Raw genomic sequence first — 19950 nt, forward strand, 5'->3', positions numbered from 1 at the left:
AAGAATGGCATCAATTTTGGGAGTTATTGCTGCTTACCTAAATTTACCAGTGAGATTTGTAACTAAATGAATCAGTTTAATGACTAATGGCAAATATCCCATTCATCCTCCTCCTTTATATTTATTTATTAGTATGTCAATAAAATAGAAAATAACTATTTATTAATGTATATAGTTCATAAATAAAAATAATAACTCAGCTTGTCATTAATTTTTTTCAATTAATTTTAATTTCATTTCAAATTCAAACTGTCCAACAAAAACTGGAATCGGAGTCAACCTGTTTTTAGAGACTCCAGCTCCGACTCCTTTTACCCCAAAATCATCATCGACTACGACTCCACAGCCCTGCTCAAAAGTTGATATTTTCGCCCCATAAATACATAATACTGATACAAAATCACTGATATTTAGTACATAAAACCAAGGTTATGTTGTTAGCAAATATCTAACCTTAAAATATGACGTTGTCGTTGTCTTGCCCATATTACATGGAACTTTGATTGCCAGAGCCTACTCCAAAGAGAGGTTGACATCTATTTTCCACCTTCAATTTTGAGGGAAAACACCCCAGGGGTATTTAGGAGGGGTCTCCCACCCCTCTCCCCTTCCACCAGTTCACAAGAGAGGACTTTCAGCATGCTGCATATTTAGATTGCAGCCATGCCACACAAACACTATACATTTAAAACATCCACGTCTCCTCCAGGATTCAAACCCGGTCCCTTCGGTACCTTAGTAGACTTCCCTAAACACTATACTGTCTGGGCGACACGATGTGACATTTTACTTCAGTTTTAACCATAACTTACTGGTGGCGCCATTTTTTTTTTATCAAAGTGGAGAGTTATTTGTACTTCCAGTAAAAAAAATAGATCTGAAAGAAGTTATGCATGATTTTACAGAAAAAAAAAGTTCGAAAAAGGTTATTTTAATTTAGGTTTTAACTTTGTATATTGTACGGGTATTTTTTATTCTTTGTTATTTTAAAAGTATTGTTTTGTACTAGCTTTAGTTCCAAAGTTTGTCTGTTTTTATATATAAAAAAAAATTTAATTAATATTTTATGTGTGTTATTGTCTTAATTTAATTAGATTAGAGTACATTTTTCTGGTTATTATTATTATTTTTTCTAAATCTGTTTGTAGAGTATTTAAAGCTTGTATACTCTTTTGAGGTTTGCCTATGATGGCAAAAATGCTAGAGGTGGCGGTGGCATTATATAAATGACAAATGCTCTTTAGACAAAATATTAAAAGGTTTTTATTGAAAAGACGAGATGTTAAACTTATGATGATGACAAGATGTTAAGCATTAATGGCTTCTTTAACAAGATAAATCAATTTTTATTTTTCTCTAACATTACATTATAACAATTCAATAACAAATGCATAGTTCATGGTTCTTTCTTAGTAGTCATTTTGACATTTTCCTTGCTAACATCTGTTAAGTAGTTTTGCAGTAGACAGAATCATCATTGCATATCAACATGCTATGATTTCTTCTTGAATATTACACCTTGTCTTTCCATTTTCATACAGACAATAGCGTGGAGGTTTTGCTGAGCAAATTCAGAGTAGCATATTTTGTCACTTCCCAACAAAGACTGAACTGTAAATGGTGAACTCTGTATCTGAAGCAAGCATCAGTCAGTGCCTTGTCATGCAGTTGTTAGTATGAGTATTTTATATTGTGCCAGTTGTCTTTTGGCAATCCACAGAATGCCTAGGAAATTTGTCAAATATTAATTGTTTTGTACTTCAGCATTAAATTTTTGGCATTCTATTAAGTGCTGCTTATATACATTAATTAATATTAATTATTATTGGACAAGTCAAACAACAAGAATCAGTATAATATTTGTAAATTTTGCAGACCTACTTGTTAACTATAGAATCATCTCCTCAGCTGCCTAAGTGCAAATGAACGAGATAAGATATGATGATAAGAATTACTAGAAAGAAATTAAGGTACTGGTGCCATCTATTGATGAAACAAGAAAACTAAAACAAAATTTCCATAAAGGCTGAAGGTAAAGATGGGTTGGAATTAGGGTCATCAACTAGAACATAAAGATTTTTTTGAATGTGAATTGCACCTAGAAAATCTAATTATAATGACAGGAGCTTTTCAACCAACATTATTAACCAAGCAGTTAAAAAAAGTTCTTATTTCAGCACATCAAAAGGCATACTCTCATTTTTTGAGATTGTAGGAATTCTGTTGTCATTCCTTTATTTCCATCGATTAGCTATAAAACTGCATGTATTTTATAGAAATTTAACTTTCTGATTATTTTTTTTCCTTAGCAATAAAATTCGCAATTTCGTACTTAAGGATCCCATTCAGGATATGAATTCCTGGAGTATTTACAGGATCCCTTGCCAGTGTGGTTTAATTTACATTAATCAAACTAAGGCAGCCTTAAAATATCATGTTAAAGAATATGAGGCATATATTAGGAAAAAGGCTCCAGAAATCTTCTATTGCCAAGCATTGTTGGTCAGGAATTCACACTTTCCATTTTTCTGCAGCCAAAATTATTCAAAAAACATCTTCCATTGGTGAATTAGATTTTCTAGAGGTGTTTCACATTGGGGGGGGGGGGAAAGAGCTTTTTCATCTAATTAACAACCCTAATTCCAATCCATCTTTACCTTCAGCTTTTAAGGAAATTATGTTTTAGTTTTTGTTTCATCAATGGGTGGCTCCAGTAGCTTAACTTTTTCCAGCCGTTCTTATCTTATCTCGTTCATTTGCACTTAAGCAGCTGAGAAAGATGATTTTATAGTTAAACCACCAAAACAAGTCCTGCAAAATTTATAACTATTACTCTGATTCTTGTTTTTGACTTCTCAAGTAAATCATTATTTGGTGTGTTATTTTAACCTAAACTAATATTAATTAATATGCATCTTGGTGAGTGTTGCTGAAGACAGAGATTATAGTTTAAGCAAATTAATAAGGTAACTGGATTAAAATCACATAAAATCGTATAAATTTTAGGGTTACCTTAATCCAGAAACTTCTGCAGGAATTAGGTGATACAGTGTTGATGTAAACTCACCAATATATGCATCTACATTTTGTGGGTGGCAGAATAATATGAAGATGTCTTTTATATAAGTTTAAATAATTGACTTTTATATTTCTTTTTAGCCCAAAAGGGCTTTGTACCTGAAGGACTATTGTTTACTTTTTGTGATTTTGTGTTGAAAACTTTAAAAAGCTGTATGACTTTTCAAATCATTGCCACCAAATACTATCGCCCTGTATTATATTTGGTGAAATTAAATAATGAAAAATCTGCATAAATATATGTATGTTTCTCACATTGTGATAAAATAATGGTACCTAGAGCCGTCCAGTTTTGAATGGCGTAATCCTACTGAAGCCCAAATTTGATATTTCGAATTTGTTTTATTATCGATTTCATATTTTGTAAAACTTTAATGAATTTTTGATTAACAGATTCAATTATTTCAAAGCGAGCAATGGCAACGTTGTACGGAAAAAACATTTTATATCCAGCTCGTGAGACTGTGTATCGGAAATTCTAAAGATATGCTCATTTTAAAATTATTTTGCGATATTGCTCTTGAACTGAATTTTATGGTTTCAGTGCAAAAACATGATATTTAATGGAACATGATATTAAAGGTAACACACAAAATGTTAAAAAAAGCACCCCTTTGGACGTAATTTACAATCTGAAACCTTTCAGTTTTATTATTATTATTATTGTAGTAGTGTTTTTAAAAGTAGTATCCTGAATTTTTCTAATGATATGCTTTATATGCTTTTTAAATATTAAAACTAACATTTTTATGCTTTATAGATATGTGTTTCCAATTAATTATCTCGAAGGAGTGCAGTTAGAATTTGTGAGACTAATTGAATTAATGAAATTTGAAAATGAGCGTGATTATCGTAACCTTTTTGCCAGGTATGGAGGACTAGCAGGACAGGTTGGTAAAAATATTTACTTACAAGTAATTCTTTTTATTTTGTGTGTATTCATTTGATTTTTATATAATGTGGTCATTCATATACAGAGCCATTGAAAAAATGCTGTAAGTGTAGAAGTACACGTTTTAAAAATTCAAATGCATTGAAATAAATATTGAAAAATGTCTGAAATTTTCATCTGGTTTTAATAGCATTGCAACATCAAAACATAACAAAATTTTTACTGATAAATTGAGACTTTTTTGCTGGGCCTGTTCAAATAACATATATAATATATGTGTGATATGCATATGCTTTTTCCTTTTACACTGTCAGTAGTACTACAGAAGATACGCTCTGCATGTTTTCAAGAATTTTTTTATAGTTAGAAACTGATGTCTTTTTATCATAGAAAAATCAGAAAATTCTTTTAATTTTTGGTTAATTTCAGCCATTGTAATTTTTAACTGAAATACTTAACGCATCACTCAATAAGTCTGCAAACTAGCTATGCTCCTCTAACTTTAGGATGTCCTTTTTGTAGAGCGATTTGTCTTTGCTCCCAAAATGGGCCTCACTTTCAGCAATCACTTCCCCATTTGAGGCAGATTTCTTTTCCTGGAGCATCTTTCTGATCATTGGGGGGGGGCAGGTTTGGGGAGTGTGATGGGTGGGGAAACAATTTGAAGTGTAATTTATTCAATTTAACCATTGTTTTCATCAACTTGTGTGACACAAGGCATTGTCTTCGTGAAACAGCATTTTTTTCTTTTGCATATGATGCCATTTTTTCTTGATCCAGTAGTGCCATGTAACATTCACTTAGTTGATCCAGTAATGCCACGTAATATTTGCTATTGATAGTTTAATAGTTCAATCTTTCTCGAGATAGTCAATGAGCAAAATGCCGCAAAATACCTACTACTATCCAGAAATCTAATGGGTCTTTTCAACAGTATTGCCATATATGTGTCAGACTGGAGACTTGAGTGATGTGTTGTGCCTTTAATAATTTATTTGGTACAACTCTGATATACGCCTTAATTTCAACAAATGTGGTGATATATGTTCTGCGCTGGTTTTTGGCATGATTGCGTGTTCTATGGCAACCCTGTTGACGTTGAACAATCTTTCGCTGGAGCTCGTCTGTGTCTGAGAAGATGGGAGGGAAAGATAAAATGGTAGAAGTTGTTGAATTGAAGTTCGGCAAAAGGAAATATCATTGTGGCTATCCTGTTGAGGGGTAGTGGGTATTTGGAGGTGTGGAAAGAGGGTCTGGGAGATTATTTTTAATGGCTGTGCATGATAGAAGTAGGGATTTGTGATTTTATTTATTTGTGAACCATAGTATGAATTTTCTGGAGTGCATCTGGCTGTCATGTAAATATGATAGTGATTACGTGACGGCATGTTAAAGGCGGTATGAAATTGGTATTTCTGCTGCTCGAAAAAGCATTAATTCATGGTAAGTGCATTTTATTTTATTCTTGTTCTTATTTTGTAGAATGTTATGATCATTGGTTATTTAGTATGAATTTCTGTCGTTGTTGTTTTTGAAACAGAACGCTGTGTACATGGTATTATTTGAAATTTATTGTTATTATGGTATTTTATTAAAGTGAGGTGTGCGTAGATCGTAGATTCGTTCCTTGCCTAAATTGTGCAATTCATAGATGTGTTTTTAAGTTTAAACAGGATGCTGTGTACATGATATTCTTTGAAATTTATTGTTGTTATGTTAATTTATTAAAGCGAGGTGTGCGTAGTTCGTAGATTTGTTCGTTGCCTAAATTGTGCAATTCGTAGATTTTTTTTAAGTTTAAACAGGATGCTGTGTACATGGTATTCTTTGAAATTTATTGTTATGTTAATTTATTAAAGCAAGGTGTGCGTAGTTCGTAGATTCGTTCCTTGCCTACATTGTGCCATTCATAGATTTTTTTTTAAGTTAAAACATGTCACTGTGTACATGGATTCTTGTCAAATATTTTTGGTTAGAACTTGACATTTTTGCTATCTAAATTTTTAGTTTTTGTTTCGGATTTTTAGCTTAAATCATGTGTTCGAAACGTAGTTTTTGCATGTGCGAAAACCGCATTTTTGGAGACATTTTAGGCTTAAAGTTTGAAATATAGACAAAAAATTTAGATAGTAATATGGCAGTGTGAAGTTTCTCGCCAAAAATGTTTGCCGAGAAATTTGCTGACTTGAGGGCGCATATCAGAGTAGTTCCATTTATTTTGCAGTGCTCTTAAATGCTTATTCTTTTACAAGCAAAACATTCTTATTGGTTTTAAAACATCCAAGTTTTATTTTTTAAATCTGTCTATAATGCATTTTTATAGAGAATGAATTTATACTGTTGTTTGATGCAATTTTAGCATTAGCAGTTAATTTGCTTCAGCTGCAAGTTTCTTTGATAAAAATTAAAATTGCTGTTAAAATATTTTGCTGTAAAACATTAATTTATAAATTTCCTGACATTAAATGAAATGCAGAATGCACATGCACATTATTTGTGGATGATTTGATACACAAGTAATGTGCAGCCTCTGTTTTTCGAGTAGCACAAAAGGAATTAGTCTGCAGTTGTCAAATTTGGAAAGTGGGATGGCCAAATCAGATCACTAGAGTGAGAAATTGTATGATTTAGAAATTCGTATAGTATTACAGCCATACCATGTTTGCCTTTTCAATTTTGAGAATCTTCATTGTTCCACTGTAATACACACTGTGAACATCTGTCACTTAGTCTGTTTGAATAAAGGCTTTTTGCAACTGTGGTCTGCAAATGTATGCCAACAATATATGGCATACTAGTTGCTTGATTCCTGTCGTGCATTCTAGGAGGATTGTCTGTTCAAACTGATATATTCTATTTGTGCCCACCTTTTTCTATATCCACTAGTTTCCAAAAATTAAGTGAAAATCACAAAAATAGTCATAACTTGTTTTAAAATAAGCCAGTTCATATAAAATTTGAATATGTTATCAAATAAGAATTGCTGTCACTGAGTAAAAATACATCATCTGCGAGGAGCTTAAAGTTACACATTTGAGAGCAGGCCTGTGAATTTTGCTGTGATGCTAAGATAAGAAATCTGGAATAGCCAATTCATAACAGTGACCTCCAGGCATTATTTGCCTGAAGAACTGCAGTGGAGAGCTATTGAAAGACTAGACACATGTGTCAGACAGAAGTAGCCAAATGTGAATGTGACTGGCTAAGTGTGAATTCACCGTGGTTCGTAGACTTTGGCGACAATTTCTGACCACAGATTTGGCATCCAAGAAGTTTGGCGAAGGATGGCCAACCACTAGGCTGTGCGCTGCTGGTTGATTTTTGTTGTTATGTTCACGAAGAAATAGAACCACAGCGCCAATAACTCAGTTCCTCCCTTACTGCAGCTACCAGAATGTTGGTATTGATGTCAGCGGTCTATAGAAGGCTTCATGAAGGAGGTCTGTATGCGAAGCGACTAACCATTTACGTGCTACTACTTGTGTGATGTCATAGAAGGGAATGTTTGAGTTGGGCACATCAACATGCCCACTTGACGGCTGATCAATGGAGGGCTGTTCTGTTTATGTATGAATCCAGCTTTAGGCTCCAAAGCAATAGCAGGCATTATTTGATTTGATGAGAACCTGGAACCTGTTATCATCCAAAAAGATGCTTGCAGAGGAGACAGTGTTTGTGCTTGAGATCTTATCTCTTTGGGTAAACACATAGACCTTTATGTCTTAACCACGTGGAACTGTGAATGCTCAGGCCTAGTGAATGCTTAGGCTCAGTGAATGCTCAGAGATGAAATTCTTGATGCTTATGTGTGCCCTTATGCTGGAGCAATAGGTGGTTTGCTACAGGATGACAGTGCTAGACCACATACGACTCGCATTGTGGATGATTATCTTCAGCAGCAAACAATTCAGCACATGCAGTGGCTACTCGAACACTGGATCTGAATCCTATCAAGCATGTTTGGGATGCTTTAGGAAGACATATAGCTGCTCTAAGTCCTCCTCTTCAGACCCTTGCCATGCTTGCAACTGCTTTGCAAGAGCAATTGCTTCTAAGGGAGATCATACTCCATATTGAAAGTAATTTTCCGGTACCAAACTTACACATCCGATTTGTTCGTTTTATATGTATGTTAATTTCTATAACACCATTGTCTGGTAATTTCTTTATGTGTTATTTTATACCTTACTATGTGTCGTATATTGTGAATCAGTTTCATTAAAGTCTACTTAAAACTTGTTGAGTAATTGCGATTTTCGTGGTATTTCAATAATTGATGATAACCAGTGTAAGTTGCCAACTTACCCAATTTAGACAGGAGACTTCTGATTTTTGATCGTTCTCCCGCCAACCTGATTTAAAGCATATTTCTCCCAACTTTCTCTTTTTCTTAAAATTTCTCACGATTTTTATGTAGCTTGACTTAAAATGAGTTTCAGCATCTGAAAGCACTTGGTTTTTCTCCAGATTACATATAAAAGTAAACTAAAGTCCTTTCATCAGTGAGAAATAATGCCGCGCTTCTGCTTTGTGAGTAAGAGCACACATACAATTCCAAAATGTCATGTTCCAGTTCTTCAGTCAGCACAGAACAAGATCAAGGTTGTTATCTTGTTGCTGAGCAGTGTTGAGTCATGTGCTTTTGAGAAAAAGTTTAAGAAATTAAATGTTTTGTTTTAGTTATGTCTGTGAAAAAGGTAAACTTTCAAAAATCATACACAGATGACAGCTTTATTTAAAAAATTGTTTCCTGGAAGCGAAATCGCTAATAAATACTCTAGCGCAAGGACCAAAATGCCTGCTTGTTAAAGAAATGGGAATGAAAAATAAATCTTCGGTTATTGATTGCATTAAAACAGTTCTACTCATGGAAGCCAGTAATATCAATTCAAAACTGTATCCAATTGTTGTTTCGGTTGATCTTTACATTATGGTAACTTGGCGATTTTTTGGCGAAAATGTGGCGACCAACTCTCCTACAGCAACCCTCTATTTTTTTTTCCCGCCGCCATTGTGTCTTCACGAAGTAAAGACACGTTTCTTTTCTTTTTATCTACAGAACACTTCTTCCAACAATCTACTAGCCAAATTACACTTATGCTAGAAATTTTATCTAACAAAACTGCTTAATCATGACAAATATTCACTGCAAAATTGGAAAAAAGTGCACAATACCATACTCCTTACGCGTTTTTCAAAATAACACACACACATAAACCATGTACACATCGACTTATTTTTACTTAAAGAAACATCCCAGAATTACACAAAAATGGCATTGCACACACTCTTCACTATATCCATGTACACTGCTTTTTTCTCATAAATTAGAAAAATTTCACGAAAATACATGACAATTTTCTGAATCTTTAAATCCGGTAAAAAGAACATATATGAAATTACCTGATCGCAAAAAAGTATATACCCTTTCCAAATATGAACATTTCCACATATAAAATAAATAAAATATCCAAAATCTTTTACCTCTAAATCATCTATTATATTATAAACGTCACCAACGAATTCATACCGCAAGCATTACAAATACTTAGTGTCAAATATTTAAATTATTTCCATGCACGTTTACTTCAACTAAAACGTATACCAAATTCCTACAAACATAAAATTCACAAAATAACTATCATTTAATTAAAATATCACTAAACCATGTACACGTCGACTTATTTTTACTTAAAAAAAAATCCCAGAATTGCACAAAAATGGCATTGTGCACACTCTTCACCATATCCATGTACACTCCTTTTTTTCTCATAAATTAGAAAAATTTCACGAAAATGCATGACAATTTTCTGAATCTTTAAACCCGTTAAAAAGAACATATATGAAATTACCTAATAACAAAAAAGTATATACCCTTTCCAAATATGAACATTTCTACGTATAAAATAAATAAAATATCCAAAAACTTTTACCTCTAAATTATCTATTATATTATAAATTTCACCAACGAATTCATACCGCAAACATTACAAATACTTAGTGTCAAAGAAATAGAATTAAATTCAAAAACACTACTTAAAATATAAATAAGCACATACATTAAATTAATAAAAGTTAGCTTACAATCCTAATTACTTTAAACTAAATCATTGCTAATAACAATTTTCCCAATAATATCTTTACTTCCACCTTACATTTAGAACAATGCATAAAAATAATATCCTCAAATAATTAAAAATACTAACTTACCTAATCTTCTTCAGAATCTTGATTACGTGTCCGATAAACTTTTCTTATTTCTGTTTCAGGATCTTTAAATTCATACTTATAGTTCACAGCAAGGTACCAGGTAAAATAAATAACTTAATAAAACATCTTTACTTCTATCTCGCAGAACCTTAAAGAAACACTTATTACTACCTCTTTCAATCCCACTAAATACCCATTTCGAATTCACTTTAGTTAGGGCCATGGGATCCAAAAATTAATGAACACTGTTTCACATAACACAAAATGAAGCCAAATACAAAATTTCCAGATTTTTTCCCGATTTCCCCCCTTTTCCTATTAAAGAACCGTAATTCGTCCATTAATATCACATGACATATCCCATGATCTCTCATTTCCCTCACACAAAATAATGCGTAATCGGAACTGAGTACTGCTCACATTATTACCAAAGTGCCAGGTAGTAACCTTTATCGCCTCCAAAATGTTGCCAAACTACCAGTTACCATATTCTAAAGATCAGCCTTAACTTTATATGAAGAGAGAATATTTGTTAAATTCAAATTTAATTCTTTGCAGCAATGGCGCATGAGAATTATTTAAATTTAACTTTACTTTTTATTCTTATGAAACAATATATATATATATTCTGTAACTGTAGGGGAAAAAGCATGAATTTTTCTCAGCTGTTTAAACAGTTCCCATGTGTAAAATAGTATTTCATCTCCCAAAATATTAGTTAATTTTCTCCTAATGTTTAATGTCTTGCCTGTTCGTACAGTGTAATTAATGTCATGGTAATTTTGGATACTTTCTATAGATCTTGCATAATAACTACACATGTAAGTTATATGCACATTCGTAAATCTCTTATGATATGAAAAGTTATTGCAGACTTTCACATAAATATTAATAACTTGATATTCTTGCAACAGGTGACTTACTTCCATAGACCATGATCAGAATTAAATAAACTTATAAGTTTATCATACTAAATTACACGAAAAGCAGCATGACATAAATAAATGCAAAGAAATTAAATGTATTTACTGTACTAATAGATTATTATATTACACGACATTGGTTTTGCCCATGTATAATGGGAATGAAAGCCAGTTTTCCGTAGGAAGGAAAACTGGGTCATCAACATCCTCTACAGAGGCATCTGTTTTCTTAAGCAGATTGCTTTTACCACATTTCAGTGACCTTGATTTAAGTATGCAACTGGATAATATTTTCTTTCTGCATGAAATGTGTTAACTGAGTTTTAGAAATATAAGCTACTTGAAGTTACTGTGATAATACTAATTTTTGGTACCTCCATATTATACCATCAACCATGAAAGTTGTGCCAATTGCTGCTGTGGAATTCTGAGCCAGACATTTGTATACAGCAGTTACAACAAACCGTACATCAGTCTCTCTGCAGAATACATGAAATAGCCCTGCTGTGAAAGTATTGGACCCACTTCGTGAAAAAACATTTGTTCATTACTACTGTTTTACTTGCCGTCAAATTTTACCAAAAGCTCATTTTAGAATGCTATGAATACAAGTTGTCCACAGGTAATTGTTTCAATTTCTTACTGTTTTGTTCGCTATTTCCACATACAGTAGATGTTAATTCTCTCGACCAGCTGTAAAAGAACTGGAGTGCAATCACAAATGTGATTCTACCTAGCTTACCAAGAATTATTTTGGGTTACATTCAAATGAAACCGCAGATGTTGAGAGTGTGGTGTGATATTAATTTTTGTTTTGTCTTTATTAACCGGAAAAATAAATTTTCCATTAATGGTGAAAGGGTAAGAAATATATGATAATAAATATAATATTATAGTCATTTCAAATTACTGCAAGAATGTTTTATTATTATTATTATTCGAATAATAATAACAAAAAGCTATCTATACTATAATTATAGTGAAGTATAGATATTAAATAATGCAAAAGCTTTTAGAATCACCTATTTACTACAATTTAATGAAAAAAGGGTAGCTATAATGTTTTTTTGTTTGTTTGTTTGTTTTAACGTTTTATTGCATATTTTTAATAATGAAAAAACAGTGACATATTTTTGTTAAAAATGGAAAGTAAATTCCTTTATTAACTGCTCACATTATTACCAAAGTCCCAGGTAGTAACCTTTATCGCCTCCAAAATGTCGCCAAACTACCAGTTACCATATTCTAAAGATCAGCCATTGTTTCTTTTCCTAATTCAATGTCTTCAGAAAATGAATGTAGTTTACATTCTGTCTCCACTTTAGAAGCACTTTCGTTAGGCTTTAATGTAGCACAGCTAATTATTAAAACTTTAAAAGAAAATACAATTCCTCTGGATATTGCTTAGCACTTGATACTGATAATGCACCAGTAATGGTAGGTTGGAAGACCTGGTGTTGCAGGCATCTTAAAAAAAGAAAATTCAAATTTTCAGATTATGAGGTACACCTCTTAAATTCATTTGTTGAAAAAGGGGCAGCTTCTTTACCAACAATTGAAACAATTCCAACAGCTGTATAATACTGTATCCAGTTGTTGAAAAGATTTTGAAACATGAAGAAACTAAGGAAAATTTTGGACTAAGAAAAATTTTGAAACATGTATGTACACACTGGCTATCTTTAAAGAAATCTTTATCCAGAGTTTTTAATCGATGGAACCCCCTTCTCATATTTTTTAAAGAAGTAAATGCATCTAGAGTTAAGATAAAATAAGGTTGTCTGCACAGCATTCTAATTTATAAAAGTGGTCCTCATTTGGAAAAGAGTTTGAGAAATGTCATTCACACATCTTCATGAATCATGTCTGGCATTTCTCATGAAATATCTACACTGTGTGGTGAATGTGCTGTACTTAACCTCACAACTGTAAGGTAGTGTAAACAATTTGAAAATTATCATGTTTTAACCCACGAGAACGCGCGTCGGGCCTGCGAGGCTCGGTCGTTACAAAAACGTAATTCTCCCTATGATGAAATTTTTAGACCTTCTCAGTAGCTGCATTTAAGGTCATGTGCTTGTCATTCACAAGCATTTCCAGAATTTCACCCTTCATCTTGTATCAGAAACTGAGTAAATGGGCTTCCCAGACCCAAAGCGCTCGCTCACATTGTCATTTAAAATTGAGAAAGAGATCAGGCAGTTGCAAAAAGGTTGCGCTATTTGAGCAATGAGGATGAAATAAACAGAGAGAAAAGACTACAGAAACTATTAGCCGAAGTGTCGACTGATGAAGATGCAATTAATGAAGATGACGAAAAAATAGTTGGTGAAGAACAGTTTAGTGATCACCAATCGAATTCTGAAGAGGCAATCAAGCGATAAATCTAGCAGTTAATTAAGTAATTTTGTGTCCATCAGCGAATTGTTATCTTGGCAAATATAATGTGACAAAATGGAATAAAAAAGAACCAAGACTTGCTGTGAGAACTCTTGCTCACAGCATTGTGAGAAAATTGCCGGAAATGTTTGTGAAGCAAAATTTGTGTCTTTCCCCTATGAATTCTTGGCAACTGCTTATGGATAAAATAATAGTAAAGATTCTAGTAGATTGCGCAAACATTTATATCGAATCCATTGCCATCAAATTTGAAAGATAGAGAGATTCTCGATCCACAAATATTACAGAAATCAGAGCACTTATCAGTCTTCTTTATTTTGAAAGACTCCACAAGGTTTCTCACATAAATGTTCTCGACCTTTGGGTGACTGACAAAACAGTGCCTGACATTTTTCATAGAACAATGTCTAACAAACTTTTTTTTTTATTTTTAATGAGATGTTTGAGATTTGATGACATAAGAGATCGCTTTTCTAGAAGGGAAATAAATAAACTGGCTTCGATAAGATATGCCTTTGAAAAGTTCATTGAAAATTGCAAAAAAGTTTACAGTCTTAGCGTAACGGACCGAAAATCACAAATTTGCTGCGCTTTGTGCGAGAAAAATGTTTGTGATAAACACAACATGATTATTTGAAAAAGAAAAAAAAAAAAAAAAAAAAGTGAAATGTCAAATGTAAGTTTTATTTTGAAATTATTGGTGTAAAAATTTAATATTGCGTAAATTAGTACTAAATTTTATTTGCACTCAAAAAGAAATCAGTTTAATTTTTGTTAATGATAAATAATTTCAGTCTTTAAATTGTTTTAAAATAGAATTTTATTAGACTTATTAAATTAAAGGTATATATTTATATTTTATACACTCTGTTTTTATTATTTAAATGTTTTCTTCAATTACACAAGCAATTTTATTTTTGTTTTGTTAAGAAAAATGCTTCAAGCCTATGGAGCCCGACATGCGTCCTCGCGTAGCTAAAAGTAGCGCGCGTCTTCGTGGGTTAATCTGACTGGTGATATTATTACTGTAAATCATATCAACAGACCATCATCTTCCAGTTCTCTAAATCATATCTTGCAATTAAATGTCACAAATGGCCAAAACCTATAGCTCGTTTTTCTGTCTCATTTTCCAAAATGTTGCTGATGGTGTATTCTATGGGTGACTAAATTACACTTATGAGAAAGTGAAATCTGTTCCTCAATTTGGTTGAAAAACACCACTGAGGAGGGATCTGAAGGTCTCCTATCCCTCTTTCCCCAACCTTTGTAGAGAGCAGTCGCAGACACTATATAATTAACAAAATCTATGTCTTCGTTGGGGCTCATAAGAGTGCCATTAAATTGAAATTGGAAATTTAAAAATAGCTTATGGAGGTAGTGATTTGATTGAGAAGATTTTAAATTAATTTTTGCTTAAAGCAAAATCTTTGCATGTATACATTTATATTCTTTTCTGTTTTCATGTATATTACTATTTATTGATCATATATTATATATTTTTAAACAGAAGTGTGGAAGTTTTCTGCCTTTACATTCTAATTGCAGTCAGTTAAACAAATACATTCAAACAAGATTAATAAACATTGTTGTGCTTAAGTATAATTTTCATGAAACTTGGCAGCTTTAGCTGTGGACCTTTATTAATAATTAGAAGGATTAGGATAATTGATAAAAGACAATCTTGTTGAATGGTTTATATGCAAAAACACTTATTTTAAATTTATAATTTCTTTGTATTAAATGGAAAATAATTCTGTATAATGTGTGTGTAATTAGATGTAATGTAAAAAATAAAACTGAAGGTAGCAACTGTTTTAAATTTTTCCACAGCATTAATTTATAGGACTTGTAATTTTCTTATTGCTGCTAACATTATTCAGTTCTTAAAGAAAATTTCATTAAAAATTCAGTTATTATAAAACTTGTAAAATGTAACAAAGTATTTGGTCTTCATTGAGCTTGCAAAATTAAGATTCAGTTTATTTGTGCACCTTTTTTAAGCATATTTTTTCCCTTTCAGTTTTTGGATATGATACAGGTAATGCAAGAAGGAATGAGAACTGGGATGACTTACCATCCTGTGTCAATGGCAAGTAATTAAATCTATACATTTTTCTTAAATAACATTAGCATTTTACATACTGTTCTTAATATGATAATTTTTTTAATGTATTTAAAGGAAGGTGTAATTGACCAAATGAAACGTCTTCAAGAAGATGCACCTGAAAACAGTATTTTTTATAAGCCGTTATTGTCAATGCCTGATACCATATCTGAACAACGGAAGTATGTTTTCTTTTTCTTGTATTTTCTAAATTTATTTTCAATAAGCTTACATGCCTTGTTCCCCCATACTTGTAGAGATGCATAAAAGAACTTTTTTCTTTAATAATTTTCCCTATTGATATTCATGCAGGCAAAAAATTAAACTGGTATTTATATTTAACACAGCCATTTTATCACAGTGTAGTGTTTCTTTTACAGAAGGAAAAAAGGGGGGGGTTATGCCTAATGATTATAAAAAAAAACTATCACATACATATTTTATGTTTTAACCAAGTATTTGTCCCAAAAATTAATCAATAAACCAAGTTTTTAAAATTTGTTATCTATCTACTAATTTTTTTTTAAATATTTCCCCCCATTATATGATGAAAATTCATGGAAGTTGCTGTAATAGACTGAAAACAATTGTTCTCTTTTGCAGTTTTGTGTAAAATGCTATATTGACGGTTCTGGTGTATTTATATATAAGTTCCAATTAATTATTATGCACATTTGCTTTCTAAATTTCACTTTGAACTTCCTAGGAGATAATTTCCTTTATGTTCACTATTACTTTTTTGAATTGAATATTATCTTTGCAGCAATAATGCAGGATTTTACTTTTTAGTCATAATACATAAATTTTTAAATTCACTAATTTGAAGCTTTTTCTTCTTGTTTGTCTGTACTATATATATATGTGTGTGTGTGTGTGTGTGTGTGTGTAATATAAAAGAAAATAGACTTTAAATTTCTAATTTGAATTAAAAGGCAACCTCTTCGCTTCTGCACTGACGTCACTCTTTCCCTGTAGTATTCCGCATTGCTGTGAGCTTTAATCCGCTTATTATGTAGTACTCAAACAAAGAATTTCCGACTATTTCAGCTGACTTGTGCACACTCTCTTTTGCCGTACAGTGTGTTTCAAATACACACTGTATGGCAAAAGTGTTATACATAATTTATACAGTGTGTTTCAAAAAGAATATACGTATTTCAAATGCATATATTTATTAAACTGTATGACATGCGAATATGAAACTTTACACACATATGTACGAACCTGTTGAGTTTAGATTACAGATGTTACAGATATTCAGTATATCCTCCATCAGCGACACAAACAGTATCACATCGATACTCAAATTCCTCCCATACTCGAGTAAGCATGTCGTCGTCACTGATATTATGACAGTACGTATCCAGTTCTTCACCTCTTCCAGGTTATGTGGGAGTGGTGGCACATGAACATTGTCTTTAATGAAAACCTACAGGAATAAATCACAGGTTGTCAAATCCGGTGACCGTGGAGGCCAGCTGAGACATGCTAAGTCGCCAGCTCCTTGACGACCAAACCAGTGGTTCAGTAGAGTTTCATTCAGATAATTACGCACTTAGCGACACCAGTGAGAGGGTGCCCCATCTTGTTGAAAAATGAAGTTGTCTTCGTTCAGCCTCGGAAACAACCACTTTTATAACATAGACAGATACTGCTGATCATTAACCATGTTTCCATCAAAGAAGAATGGGTCGTAAACAGATGATCGGGATATCGCACAAAACACATTGATTTGGGGCAAATCTCGTGCGTGTTCAATGGCTGCATGTGGGTTCTGTAGACCCCAAATTCAAACATTGTGCTTGTTTTCATGACCACTAACATGAAAAGTCGCTTCATCACTGAACATGATGCATTGTGCAAAAGTGATATCATTGTCAGTAGCATCAAAAATCTCGTTACAAAATGCCACTCATTTGCGTTTGTCATCAGGACGCAGAGTCTGTAACAAATGTAACTTGTAAAGCTTCATAATTAACCGACATCTCAAAACACACCAAATTGCTGTTGTAACTCCCAACTCACACAACGATTTGATTTTGAAGGAGTACGTTGGAAAGCAGTTTGAATCCGGGCAACATTTTCGTCGGGAACACTATCACGCACTTCGCAAACTCGAGAACACAAAATGATTTCTGCTGTGGAGTAGCCATTTTAAACATGCGACGGTTACCACGTAAAACAGAAGACAGCTAACATCTAGTGGCTATTAATATAAACTAAACTATGTATTTGTTTCGCCAATAGCTGAGCCAAGGCACAGTGGTTGATAGTTTGGACAAAATAACTCTTTGTAATACATATATTCTTTTTGAAACACGATGTATTATCAGACATATATTATCAAACTAAGGCTATCTGAAAAGTAAGCTATATGAGAAAGCATTTTTATAGTCTATTCTGACTCTTCCATCTTAGTCCTAAGTTTGCGTTAATGCTTTTAACCATGGGAATTGTTTTCACAGTAGACATTAATGATAAAGTTTGATTAGATTGTTCACTGTCTTAACAGATTTAGAGCCTATGTTGTTGATACTGGACTTAGTTCAGCTTTTTGTATGTTTGCATTATAACAGTATTCAGAAACGAACATCATATTCAGTTATAATTTATTAGGTCATCTGAGGACATGGTTTTAACATGTTTACAGCAAATACTGTAAAAATTGGGAATGATGTATATGGTAGGGGTGTTTGCAAATGCCCATGATGGTTCTCTAAATCGTAATAAAAGCATTTTATCTTAAAGGATGCCAGCTGTACAGATACCCTATCTGTCTCTCTCTCTCTTTTTTAATGATATGCTTCAGCATATCATTAAAAAAACATGCTGTAACAAAATGCTGTAATCAACATGCTGTAACAAAATGAAATCCATATGCAACTGTTAAGAGTTGACAGAAAAGGTTAATTCATCATCATTAACTCTGCATCACCATTTGTAGGAAGTTGAAAGCTTTTCTGTGCTTGGCTAGTTAGTTCTGCATGAACTTAGTGATACTAATTGAAAGAGAACATGTAAATATCTATGCTGCTTTTCATTCATATGAAAACATTCTACTTTTTTTTAACTGTCTAGTATACATGGCGATAAGAAGTGACATGTGGCTCAAAGCTTGCAAAATTTCATGGATCGAAAAGATACAGCTCACTTGAGGTATTTGAAACAGATTTTCAAAAATTTTTCACCAATAAACTGGCTTATTTCTTTAGGAAGGGCATGAAAAATTATTAGAAATCTGGAAGAAAGTTATTGATTCAGTGAGAAATGCATAGTTGAATAAATGAGTCTTATTTTTTAGTTTTTCTTTCTTGAAAACCTACTTCAAAAAACAACGTTACATATGGTTAGATCTGAAAATTCTGTTCTCTTGCATTATAATTGCATATTCAAAGAAATGATTTTGAATTGCTGTCTTTAGAAAGTGATAAAATTACTAGTTTGAATTATGGTAATTTTATTGAAATATAGTAATTAAAATTATTAATACTGATTTCTGAAATAATACCATTTATACTTTAATTCTGTCTTAAATGTTGAATCATCAGTAATAATTTATTGTGAGTTCTCATATTATTATTATTCTCTTTTTTAAAATTTCTTTCTTTTTTTTTTAAATTTTTGTATTACAAGTGCTGTTATATTTCTTTATGATCATGTATACAATAAAATGTTTCATTATGCAAAAGTGACACTAATTTATTCTAACAGAGAGCATATGAAGAAGTACTATTATAATCTTTTTCTTGAGGAAAGAATTATGTATGCCTCCTATCTAATAAAATTTTATTAATCTGTAACTTTCATCTCAGTGTCAGTGAGCTGTTATTCACTTTTTTAATTAAAAATGTAATTCTTATTTTATCCTTTTATAAGTGTCATTTGACTGTCAAAAATAAATTATATAGTTAAGAAATCATTATATTATATGGTGGTACATCATAATAACTATTAATTAAGCTTTTTTATTTTCAACCCATTGTAGTCCTTAGCTCTTCCGCTTTATTTTAAAGTATTATAAGAGTAACATTTACTGTGAATGATGTTATAAATTTGTTTTAGAGAATGAAGTTTTTCTCAGTGTTTGCTACTACTTTTTTAAAAACCCTATATACATTTTTGAACACAGATACATTTTTCTTTCATGTATTTCTTTTATTTGCCTTGCTGTAATTATTTAGATATATTATATTATTATTTTTAATTATTTTTTATGGAAAAATTATTCAGTTATTCATACTTAATTTGATTACTAGTTCTTGTGTTTGGTCAGAGAAATTTTTCCATTTAGTCTTAGAAAGTCTGAGAATTTTATTTTCAGATGGCTGAACAATTTCTCT

At 32.1% G+C, this 19950-nt stretch overlaps 1 protein-coding gene across 2 annotated transcripts in view; it reads left to right on the forward strand.

The window, feature by feature from the left end:
* The window catches only part of LOC146994483 (uncharacterized), a 69406-nt gene that overhangs the window by 13241 nt on the left and 36215 nt on the right, over positions 1 to 19950 (forward strand). For both annotated transcript variants that reach the window (XM_085826201.1, XM_085826200.1), the window contains exons 3-5: positions 3839 to 3968; positions 15527 to 15599; positions 15690 to 15792. In XM_085826201.1, coding sequence (XP_085682327.1) covers positions 3839 to 3968; positions 15527 to 15599; positions 15690 to 15792 — 306 coding nt within the window. The remainder of the gene's footprint in view (positions 1 to 3838; positions 3969 to 15526; positions 15600 to 15689; positions 15793 to 19950) is intronic.

This window comes from Stegodyphus dumicola, chromosome 11 (genome assembly GCF_044657685.1).
Source record: "Stegodyphus dumicola isolate Sdum_Otavi_A_Nest chromosome 11, ASM4465768v1".
Taxonomy (NCBI): domain Eukaryota; kingdom Metazoa; phylum Arthropoda; class Arachnida; order Araneae; family Eresidae; genus Stegodyphus; species Stegodyphus dumicola.